Raw genomic sequence first — 12934 nt, 5'->3', positions numbered from 1 at the left:
CTAGAATAGTTAAAATTTTTAAAAATGATAATACTAAGCTATGGCAAGGATGTAGAATAGCTGGAACTCTCAAACTTTTGGTGGGAATGCCAAATGCTAATAGCCACTTGGAAAAACTGGCAGTTTAAAAATAGTTATACATGTGCCAGCAATTTCACTCCTAGGTATTTACCCAAGAGAAATGGAAACATTGCAATTTGTACACAAATGTTCATAACAGATATATTTATAACAGGCAAAAACTGGAAACAATCCAACTGCTTATCAGTAGATGAATGGATAATAAATTTTTTCTTATGTGCACAATCAAAAACCACTCAACAATAAAAAGAAACAAATTACTGATACACACACATGGATGAATCTCAGAAACATTATGCTAAGTGAATAAGCCAGATGCAAAAGAATAGATACTATATATTCCATTTAAATGAAATTCTAGAAAAGGCGAAACTAATCTGTATTGACAAAAAAGCAGATTAATGGTTGCCTTTGGATGGGAGTTGAGGATTACCTTCAAAGAACACAAGGGAGCTTTCTGGGGTAGAAATCTTTTTATCCTGATTGTGACAGTGAGTACATAAGTGTATACATTTGTTAAAATGCACTGAAGTATATACTCAAAAGGGAGCACTTTATTATATGTAAATTATACCTCAGAAAAGTTGGATATTAATATTTTTCACTAAGATCATAGCTTACTCCTCAATCATTAGTCTGAGGTATTTAACCACTCTCTCCTTCCTAAAATACATGTTCGATTGCCTCCTACATCTCCCAACAGTTTGGGTTTCCTTTGTAAGCTTCTCTTTATTATTACACTCATTAGATGTACTCATTTCCCAATAATATAGTCATATTTTCTAAGAGCTCACCTGCACTCACAGTTTTCCTTTTACTACTGATGACTCTCAAATTTCTGTATTTAGCCCTGACATCCCTCCGGAACCTAGGAGCTGGATTTCTCTGCTAGTAAACTTAACTCTTCATCTCTCAAATTGACTCTACATCATTCACTATATTAGGCACTCAAGTTCATGATCTGAGTCATCCCTGCATCCTCTTACTTTCTGTATTGAACTTCTGGCATCCTTCTATCAGATTAATTCTCAAGACCAGCTGGTTCTCTTTCAAAATGCTCCTTGCATCTTCCCTTTAAATTTACATGACTCTTTATTACCAAATACCAAGATTGTTGTAACAGCCTTATTACAAACCTCTTTGTCTCTGTCTGCATTTTTTTCTTCTTGCTATGTAGCACTGCTAGAGTAATCTTCATAAAATACTGCTTTCATCTAATAATTTTTCTGTTCAAAACTTTTCATTGTGTTCTCCTTTTGTCTACAGAAGAAAAATCCTAGCATTAAAATATCAGTACAGTCTAGCTCCAACCTGTCTTCCCCTTCATTTTATTTATGTAACCCTCAATACTCTTTAAAATAATTAGCTCACTAATGCATCTGACTCTTGATTTCAGCTCAGGTCATCTCATGGTTCGTGAGTTCGAGCACTTCATTGGGCTCCTTGCTGAGCGGAGCCTGCTTGGGACTCTCTCTCTGCCCCTCTTCCTCCCCTCTCAAAATAAATAAATAAATAAACTTAAAAAAAATTAGTTTTTGGGGCTCCTTGGTGGCTCAGTCAGCTGAGCAAGCGAGTTCAGCTCAGGTCATGATCTCGAGATTTGTGGGTTGAGCCCCGTGTTGGGCTCTGTGCTGACAGCTCAGAGCCTGGAGCCTACTTTGGATTCTGTGTCTCCTTCCTTCTCTGCCCCTCTCCCACTCATACTCTGTTTCTCTCTCCTCCTCTCTCAAAAATAAACATTAAAAACTGTTCACTACTTCCATGCTTTTGCCAATGGCATGCTCTCAGCCTTAAATACCCCTCCCCCTCTACCTATCCAACTTCTACCTATTTTTCAAAGCCATATCTTTTAGAAGAAGGGTGACTTCTTCTAATTGGGAGTCAGTTGGTACTGATCATTTCCTGCCTGGCACTGCTTTTTTAAAAATTTGTCAAACATTTATTTATTTGAGAGGCAGCAAGACATGTTCTGGAGCTTCAGCCAATTATTTAACTTCTCTGTGATTCACTTTCTTCAAAGGAGCATAATGAATGTTGTGAAAAATAAATTAGATTATACAATAACGTTTTTAGTACAATTCCTGGCATACTGTCATGCTCAAATATAGCTACTTATGATGATGATGATGATGATGGTGATTTTTGAACACTGAGATAAAATGAGTAGAATTCCTGTCCTTCAAGAGTTTTAATTTAATCTAAAAATATATTAACTTTCTTGACATGCTGGGTTTAGCAAATAACTTTTATGATAGGTATTTGTTTGACATTTTCATGACTTAGGCTAGCAGCAGGGTTGGACTAGGGGTCCTAGTTATAGAAAGCTGTGCTATCAGTTTAGCTTGTACTCTTCAAATTATTCAGAAATATAAAAAGTTTGGGGCACCTGGCTGGCTTAGTCAGTGGAACATGGGACGCTAGATCTCAAGGTTGTAAGCTCGAGCCTTGTTGGATCTAGAGATTACTTAAAAATAAAATCTTTTTTAAAAAAAGAAATATTAAAGGCTGCAAAAGAAGTCTGTCCTTGCAATATTTAGGTAATATGTTTCTTATGCTTTGAAAATAATTATATTTTATCTCCTGTAATAACCTTTTAATATCCAATGTAGGAAGGTGGGGTTTTTTTCTCATTAAAGTTTAATCTATTTAGGACCAAGAGATCCATCATACATTCTAGATGACTTTCTTGAAGAATCCTCCAAACTGCAGTCTGATTCACGAGAAAACATTTTGTCCCTACAATATCAAGATCCAGCTATCAGCCAAAAACCATCCAATATACTTGTCAAAGACATACCAGCAAAGAAAGGTACTTAGGAATAAAGATTTCCACTTGCAAGAAGGGTGTAAACAAACTAGACAATGATGAAAACACTTATGATTACCAAAATGGTGATCTTAACTTGTGTGAAGTTGATTAGTCATATCACCTAAGTTCCTTCATATGAGGCTAAACTCTGATAATCCAAATTCAGTAGTGTAGCTCTTTCCATAAGCAAGGTTTTATATTATCTCAGAGAAGTAGCTAACTACAGGCTTATGATTTTCTTTTTTCTTCAAGTTTATTTATTTTGAGAGAGAGAGAAAAAGAGAGAGAGAAGCAGAGAGAGAGGTAGAGAAGGAATTCCAAATAGGCTCCTCACTGAAAGTGTGGACATGGCACTCTGTGGAGCTCAAACCCACAAACCATGAAATCATGACGTAAACTGAAATCAAGAGTCAGATACTTAACCAACTGAGCCACCCAGGTGCCCCCAAACTTAAGATTTTCAAACAATGATCATTTTAGAATATCTACATCACATTCAGGATGATCTGCATACGTTAAAAAACCATTTCATTTGTTGTGACTTGCATTTGGAACCACCAGTAGACTAACCTTGAGAACTTTTGAGATCTTTAGGGACCATTGCTATAGAGGAATCTATTGCTTTTCAGGTTATAACCTCTCTCATAGATTAGAATAGTCTCCTTGCTACATTTGTATGTCTGAGCTTCCGACATTCTTTTCCTTTACGTCTAATCATCTATTCTTTTAATGTAATAATTTCAGAAACATCAAAATGTCAAGATTCATCAACCTTTTTGCATCCCAGCCCTTATGGTGTTTCCCAAACTCCTGCCACCATCTTCATGGAGACCATACGCTTCTTGATGAAGGTCAATGCTGTGCAGGTCAGAATATTTGGAAAAGGGCAAGTAGATAGAAAGATTTTAGCGAAATGATTATTCAGTGGTATCTTTCCAAGCTTTAATATTATGATACAAAAATCAAATATGCTTTTGAGGGCACACTGTAGGCCCAATGGTGTGAATATCCAAATGTGAACCACTCTCATCATTCATGATGAAAATGCAAATTGAGATAGTATCAAATTGGCAAATAATATTACCCACTTTCAGTGAAGTAGCAGTGAAATGTACCTCACTATACATCTGCTCCCTGAAGAATACTAGCAGACCAAAATCAGGCTCTAAAGGCACATGTAGCCTAATATCACTTTATTATCGGAATTCATATTATATGAGTGTTGGGGGTTAACAGAAGGCTAATTATACCCTCATTCCTCTCTAGGTTGTAAACAATTGGAAGCAGATACACAGTGCTATGTGGGGAATAAAAATATTAAAGTTATTACTTGTAAAACTGGGCTGCAGGGGCGCCTTGACTCTTGATTTCGGCTCAGGTCATGATCTCACAGTCATGGGATGGATCTCCACGTTGGGCTCTGTGCTGAGCATGGAGCCTGCTTAAGATGCTCTCTCTCCCGCTCCCTCTGCCCCTGCCCCACGTGTGAATACAGTTTCTCTCTCTCAAAATAAATAAATAAAATCTTTTTAAAAAATGGGCTGGAGAAGCCCTACAAGAGATCCTAAGGGGGATCCTGTGAGACAAAGTACCAGAGACATAGCTACAAGCATGAAACCTACAGACATCACAATGACTCTAAACCCATAACTTTCTATAGTAACACTGAATGTAAATGGACTAAATGCGCCAACCAAAAGACATAGGGTATCAGAATGGATAAAAAAACAAGACCCATCTATTTGCTGTCTACAAAAGACGCATTTTAGACCTGAGGACACTTTCAGATTGAAAGTGAGGGGATGGAGACTATTTATTATGCTACTGGAAGTCAAAAAAGCTGGAGTAGCCATACTTATATCAGATAAACTAGACTTTAAATTAAAGGCTGTAACAAGAGATGAAGAAGGGCATTATATAATAAGTACAGGGTCTATCCATCAGGAAGAACTAACAATTATAAATGTCTATGCGCCGAATACAGGAGCCCCCAAATATATAAAACAATTACTCACAAACATAAGCAACCTTATTGATAAGAATGTGGTAATTGCAGGGGACTTTAATACCCCACTTACAACAACGGATAGATCATCTAGACACATGGTCAATAAAGAAACAAGGGCCCTGAATGATACATTGGATCAGATGGACTTGACAGATATATTTAGAACTCTGCATCCCAAAGCAACAGAATATACTTTCTTCTCGACTGCACATGGAACATTCTCCAAGATGGATCACATACTGGGTCACAAAACAGCCCTTCATAAGTATACAAGAATTGAGATCGTACCATGCATACTTTCGGACCACAATGCTATGAAACTTGAAATCAACCACAGGAAAAAGTTTGGAAAACCTCTAAAAGCATGGAGGTTAAAGACCACCCTACTAAAGAATGAATGGGTCAACCAGACAATAAGAGAAGAAATAAAAAATATATGGAAACAAACGAAAATGAAAATACAACAATCCAAACGCTTTGGGATGCAGCGAAGGCAGTCCTGAGAGGAAAATACATTGCAATCCAGGCCTATCTCAAGAAACAAGAAAAATCCCAAATACAAAATCTAACAGCACACCTAAAAGAAATAGAAGCAGAGCAGCAAAGACATCCCAAACCCAGCAGAAGAAGAGAAATAATAAAGATCAGAGCAGAAATAAACAATATAGAATCTAAAAAAAACTGTAGAGCAGATCAACGAAACCAAGAGTTGGTTTTTTGAAAAAATAAACAAAATTGATAAACCTCTAGCCAGGCTTCTCAAAAAGAAAAGGGAGATGACCCAAAGAGATAAAATCATGAACGAAAATGGAATTATTACAACCAATCCCTCAGAGATACAAACAATTATCAGGGAATACTATGAAAAATTATACGCCAACAAATTGGACAACCTGGGACAAATGGACAAATTCCTAAACACCCACACTCTTCCAAAACTCAATCAGGAGGAAATAGAAAGCTTGAACAGACCCATAACCAGCGAAGAAATTGACTTGGTTATCAAAAATCTCCCAACAAATAAGAGTCCAGGACCAGATGGCTTCCCAGGGGAGTTCTACCAGACGTTTAAAGCAGAGATAATACCTATCCTTCTCAAGCTATTCCAAGAAATAGAAAGGGAAGGAAAACTTCCAGACTCATTCTATGAAGCCAGTATTACTTTGATTCCTAAACCAGACAGAGACCCAGTAAAAAAAGAGAACTACAGGCCAATATCCCTGATGAATATGGATGCAAAAATTCTCAATAAGATACTAGCAAATCGAATTCAACAGCTTATAAAAATAATTATTCACCATGATCAAGTGGGATTCATTCCTGGGATGCAGGGCTGGTTCAACATTCGCAAATCAATCAACGTGATACATCACATTAATAAAAGGAAAGATAAGAACCATATGATCCTGTCAATCGATGCAGAAAAGGCCTTTGACAAAATTCAGCATCCTTTCTGAATAAAAACCCTCAAGAAAGTCAGGATAGAAGGAACATACTTAAGCATCATAAAAGCCATTTATGAAGAGCCCACAGCTAATATCACCCTCAATGGGGAAAAACTGAGAGCTTTCCCCCTGAGATCAGGAACACGACAGGGATGTCCACTCTCACTGCTGTTGTTTACCATAGTGTTGGAAGTGCTAGCATCAGCAATCAGACAACAAAAGGAAATCAAAGGCATCAAAACTGACAAAGATGAAGTCAAGCTTTCACTTTTTGCAGATGACATGATACTATACATGGAAAATCCGATAGACTCCACCAAAAGTCTGCTAGAACGGATACATGAATTCAGCAAAGTTGCAGGATACAAAATCAATGTACAGAAATCAGTTGCATTCTTATACACTAATAATGAAGCAACAGAAAGACAAATAAAGAAACTGATCCCATTCACAATTGCACCAAGAAGCATAAAATACCTAGGAATAAATCTAACCAAAGATGTACAAGATCTGTATGCTGAAAACTATAGAAAGCTTATGAAGGAAACTGAAGAAGATATAAAGAAATGGAAAAACATCCCCTGCTCATGGATTGGAAGAATAAATATTGTCAAAATGTCAATACTACCCAAAGCTATCTACACATTCAATGCAATCCCAATCAAAATTGCACCAGCATTCTTCTCGAAACTAGAACAAGCAATCCTAAAATTCATATGGAACCACAAAAGGCCCCAGATAGCCAAAGTAATTTTGAAGAAGAAGACAAAGCAGGAGGCATCACAATCCCAGACTTTAGCCTCTACTACAAAGCTGTCATCATCAAGACAGCATGGTATTGGCACAAAAACAGACACATAGACCAATGGAATAGAATAGGAACCCCAGAACTAGACCCACAAAAGTATGGCCAACTAATCTTTGACAAAGCAGGAAAGAACATCCAATGGAAAAAAGACAGTCTCTTTAACAAATGGTGCTGGGAGAACTGGACAGCAACATGCAGAAGGTTGAAACTAGACCACTTTCTCACACCATTCACAAAAATAAACTCAAAATGGATAAAGGACCTGAATGTGAGACAGGAAACCATCCAAACCCTAGAGGAGAAAGCAGGAAAAGACATCTCTGACCTCAGCCGTAGCAATCTCTTACTCGACACATTCCCAAAGACAAGGGAATTAAAAGCAAAAATGAATTACTGGGACCTTATGAAGATAAAAATCTTTTGCATAGCAAAGGAAACAACAACAAAACTAAAAGGCAGCCAACGGAATGGGAAAAGATATTTGCAAATGACATATCGGACAAAGGGCTAGTATCCAAAATCTATAAAGAGCTCACCAAACTCCACACCCAAAAAACAAATAACCCAGTGAAGAAATGGGCAGAAAACATGAATAGACACTTCTCTAAAGAAGACATCTGGATGGCCAACAGGCACATGAAAAGATGCTCAACGTCGCTCCTTATCAGGGACATACAAATCAAAACCACACTCAGATATCACCTCACACCAGTCAGAGTGGCCAAAATGAACAAATCAGGAGACTATAGATGCTGGAGAGGATGTGGAGAAAAGGGAACCCTCTTGCACTGTTGGTGGGAATGCAAATTGGTGCAGCCGCTCTGGAAAACAGTGTGGAGGTTCCTCAGAAAATTAAAAACAGACCTACCCTATGACCCAGCAATAGCACTGCTAGGAATTTACCCAAGGGATACAGGAGTACTGATGCATAGGGGCATTTATACCCCAATGTTTATAGCAGCACTGTCAACAATAGCCAAATTATGGAAAGAGCCTAAATGTCCATCAACTGATGAATGGATAAAGAAATTGTGGTTTATATACACAATGGAATACTACGTGGCAATGAGAAAGAATGAAATATGGCCCTTTGCAGCAACGTGGATGGAACTGGAGAGTGTGATGCTAATTGAAATAAGCCATACAGAGAAAGACAGATACCATATGGTTTCACTCTTATGTGGATCCTGAGAAACTTGACAGAAACCCATGGGGGACGGGAAGGAAAAAAAAAAAAAGAGGTTAGAGTGGGAGAGAGCCAAAACATGAGAGACTCTTAAAAACTGAGAACAAACTGAGGGTTGATGGGGGGTGGGAGGGAGGGGAGGGTGGGTGATGGGTATTGAGGAGGGCACCTTTTGGGATGAGCACTGGGTGTTGTATGGAAACCATTTTGACAATAAATTTCCTATATGAAAAAAAATGGGCTGGAGATGTGACTGGTCTCAGATTTGACTTACCTGACAGGTAGAATTACTGGAGAATTACCCCCTTCTCCCAGAGAAGAACATTCTGTGAGGCCTTCCTACCACATGGGAAACAAGAAATATATCCTTGAAGCAAGGAGTCAGAGAGAAAGATCCGGGAGCCAGGAGAGTGGCTCTGATCCTGCAGAGTGCATGTTCCACTTGAGGATGAGCAAGCTCAAGAAAGGGAAAGAATTATGACCTGGCTTGGAGTGGGCCACGTCAAACAAGAACTTTTAACACATTAACCTTTCCTAGTAGAGAAACAGACTTTCTGTCTCTCGGATTAAATAAGTCACTATCACCCCATGGCAAAGAGCCAGAAATGCAGGTAGAGGGAACAGCTACAGAGCCTCCTCCCACTATTTTCCTAAGAAGGTATAAGTGTTAGTGGAAGTTTCTATATTATAGGCTAAGATGAGAACAGAGGGAGAAGAAAAGAAGGGCTTCCCCTCTGCTGAGCAGGTACATCTGACTTTGTCAAATTTGTAAGCTCCGTATAGTATTAAAAACGAAGAAAAGACCAAAGTATAAAACTGGCAAACATAAATGAGAGTTTGTCAGAAACAGACATTTACTTTTCCAAGATCCCAAGTCTAGAACTTTAGAAGAGGGGTTTTGCTTTACCATAAGTTTCCTTAGTAATTACAGCTGCCTGAAAATGTTACCTCATGTATAAATGAAGTGATTGATGAAGTGCTTTTGTCTGCAACATAACAAATACAGGCTACAACTTATATAGTACAATGACCAGCAAGACCAGAATGTCAATATTTTGTGACTATGTGAGTAGCTGGTAATGGAACCATGATGTGCTGAATCTTTATAATTCACCTCTAATTTTTGAAGTTGATAATCATTTCATTCTATAATATGTTTCTTATTAGTTGTTTTCAGGGACATAATATTCAACTGCAAGAGCTATGGAACTGAACAATGCAGCCATTTACATATTCCTTACAATCTGATTTTTCCTTGTAGTATGTGCACAGAGTGCTTGCACATGAGCTGTTATGCCCTCAAGGAGGCCCCAGCTGTGAGTATTACTTGGTGCTGGCCCGGACACACCTTCTCAAGAAGGACTTTGCCAAGGCAGAGGAATACCTTCAACAAGCAGCCCAGATGGACTACCTGGTAATAGCTTTTGCTAGAATCTCTTGAGTTTAGTTTAGAAGAGGGGCAAGCAGCCTTTCTTAGAGGTGGTGATGCCAAGTCATGGGTAGATTTAGTTACCAGAGTTAGAGGTCATCAACTGTCAGTAAACTCATGTATTTCCTTCCATTGTTTTTCTCAAGCAGTTATGAGTTTTGCAAAAAGCAGAGAAAAGGGTAAGGATAGCTCTTTAGCAGATAGTTGATCTATTTCAAGTCTTCTGGACTTCTTCTGTTTTCTCATTGTGAACATTGTCTTGGTTATATTTCAATGTTTTTCTTAATATTTACCCCAAAGACAAAATGGTTTTGAAGAATGCAAGAAAGAAATGAGAGGGCAGACCTAGAAAAATATCTCCCAGTGCAACTGAATGGCCCTCTTTCTAATTGAATGCTATTAGGAAAAGGAAAAAAGGACTTAATCTAATTTTAAATGTTAAACAAAGATCATTAATGTATTTATAAATACCACCTCATCCCAGGTACCACTTGTTCTTTACTTTCTCAGAACCCTAATGTCTGGGGCATGAAGGGCCATCTTTATTTTCTAAGTGGAAATCATGCTGAGGCCAAGGCATGCTATGAGCGAACCATTAGTTTTGTAGTGGATGCTTCTGAGATGCACTTTATCTTCCTGCGACTGGGAAACATCTATCTGGAAGAGAAAGAGGTGAGGGATACAGGATGGGGAGTAACCATGTAAATAAATCAGGTTACGGTCTGAGACCTGACTACAGTTCAAGCATTAGCATTCATCTGTGTGGACTACACATACTCATATAATAATGATACTTTTACATCCAAAAGTAAAGTGACTTGACCAACATTAGATAAACTAGTAATTAATAGAATCAGGATTCAAACCCAGGCAGTCTAATACTACAGTCTGTGGTTTTAACCATTATGATACTAAAAACTGTATCATAAATGTATACATTTATACAATAAACGTTATTGTAGTTACTATTTAAGCAAACTTTCTTTTATTAGCAGTAGTAAAAACATTCTTAGCTTGGCTTTATTAGTGGAAAATATTAAAAGACCTTCTCCAAACTTCTTCCTCAGCACAGAGGTTTATAGTTTATTTGGCTGAGGGTAGCTAGCCCCATTTCATAGGACACTCTGACCCGACTCTTTAGTAATTACTGTCCATATTTTAGGAACCACCCCAAGACCTTCTAAAAGAAACTTTCTGTTATGGAAAATTTCAAATACATATAAAATAGAATAGTAGAATGAACCAACATGGGCTAATCATCCCATGTTAACAATTATCAATATTTTGCCAAAGTCCTTTTGATTCTGTTTTTGTTTTGACTTCATTCCATTTCTCCCTCCAGAACACCCAATTTTCTTTCTATATAAAATAAAACAAGAGCAACAAGAAATTACAAAGCATTATAATGTAAGTATGATGGCTCACATAGGCTTGAGAGAGAAAAATCACTATCCCATTGCAGTGTACTTCCCTGAAAGAAAGTTTCCTTTCTGACATCATTGCAAGCTGCATCTGAATAGAGCTTCTGACTTGTGTAGTCAAGGCAAGCAATTTCCCTAGGCAAGCAATTCTTAGGCTATTTGCTAAGGCTTACCTATAGTTGCATCTCTCACATTGGAGATACAAGACAAGAAGTAATCTACTTCTTTTGAAAAATTTTTTTTTTAGTTTTTCTTAATGTTTCCTGTATCACTCAGTGCTAAAAAGAGATAAGCTAGCAAACCATGAAGAAACATAAAGGAAGCTTAAATAGATATTACTAAGTGAAAGAAGCCAATCTGAGAAGGGTACATATTGTATGATTCCAACTGTATGACATTCTGGAAAAGACAAAACTATGGAGATAGTAAAGAAATCAGTTGTTGGGTTGGGGAAGGGAAGTGATGAATAGATGGAGCACAGAGGATTTTTAGGACAGTGAAAATACTCTAATAATGGATACATGTCATTATACATTTGTTCAAACCTATGGAATGTATAACATCAAATGCAAACCTTAAGGTAAACCATGGACTTTAGGTGATGAAGATGTATTAGCATAGTTTCATCAGTTGTAACAAAGGTACCACTCTGATGGTGGCTATGCATATGCAGCAGCAGGATGTATATGAGAAATCTCTGTACCTTCCTTTCAATTTTGCTGTGAACCTAAAACTGCTCTAAACAAACAAACAAACAAACAAACAAAAACAATTTAAGGGTTCCTTTAACTTAGATTGGTCTTTGGTACAACTACAGATGCCCCATGACTAACTTAGCAATACAACATTTGAAACTTCCAGAAGAACAATAGCTTAGGGGCGCTTTCTTTCTACAGTATGAAAAGGCAAAGAAAACCTACCTGCAAGCCTGTAAGAGATCACCTTCGTGCCTTACCTGGCTAGGACTGGGAATCGCCTGTTATCGGGTAAGAGGGTGAAGACTCAAGACTGTGAATACAGCTGACCTTGATTCCTTGGTCTTCTAAGCACCCTGGACGTTTGTAATGATGGTGGGAAGATTTACTTTTCAAAGGTGTTCAGTAAACTAAACAGTCAATCTGTACTATAAGAAAAAAATTCTTTAAAAACTCGCACAAAAACCGGAACCAGGAAGTTATGTAATAAAAAATTTCATGTTATTTGGTACAGAAACTCTTAATTTTATGATGTTATCTGTAAGGGGAAAGTGATATGACAAATGAAGAATCTACTCAATTAAATTAAAGAAATTGATTGATTCTTATTAAGCTCTATGGCCCTTCTGTATTCAGGAGGAGATGCTACAGCTTCTGGTAGATTTTTTACTCCACGACCCCTAAAAACTCTCCAGTCACCCTTTCCTTTTTTTTTCTTACAGTCTTTGAAAGAGGCATGCATCCTGCTATTCATGTCTAATTTCTTCAATGTATTCTTGATTCTAACCCTCTCATTTTCTCCTAATAACTTACTCTCTTATTTTTTTCTTTTTATTTTATCCTTCCCTTCTCAACTCTTTCCCCATACTTTCCCCCTTCTTATTTAACCACAGTGATAACAACCAAATGAATTGTCTGTGTTTCCTGTCTCCTCTTCCTTATTGCTGTTTTTTTAAGCATGAAGGTAATATATATTCATTATGGAACATTTAGAAGATACAAAATGTGAAGAAAACATAAAAGCATCCGTAATCCAACCATTCAGTGATAAG

At 37.5% G+C, this 12934-nt stretch overlaps 1 protein-coding gene across 3 annotated transcripts in view; it reads left to right on the top strand.

The window, feature by feature from the left end:
• CFAP70 (cilia and flagella associated protein 70) overlaps positions 1–12934 on the top strand; it is a 104519-nt gene that overhangs the window by 74915 nt on the left and 16670 nt on the right. For 2 of the 3 annotated variants that reach the window (XM_049645227.1, XM_049645228.1), the window contains 5 exons: positions 2732–2890; positions 3635–3756; positions 9599–9751; positions 10277–10438; positions 12084–12173. In XM_049645227.1, coding sequence (XP_049501184.1) covers positions 2732–2890; positions 3635–3756; positions 9599–9751; positions 10277–10438; positions 12084–12173 — 686 coding nt within the window. The remainder of the gene's footprint in view (positions 1–2731; positions 2891–3634; positions 3757–9598; positions 9752–10276; positions 10439–12083; positions 12174–12934) is intronic. The other variant, XM_049645229.1, reaches the window with a different exon arrangement.

The sequence above is a fragment of the Panthera uncia genome, chromosome D2 (genome assembly GCF_023721935.1).
Source record: "Panthera uncia isolate 11264 chromosome D2, Puncia_PCG_1.0, whole genome shotgun sequence".
NCBI lineage: Eukaryota > Metazoa > Chordata > Mammalia > Carnivora > Felidae > Panthera > Panthera uncia.
This window is presented reverse-complemented; position numbering and strand designations above follow the sequence as displayed.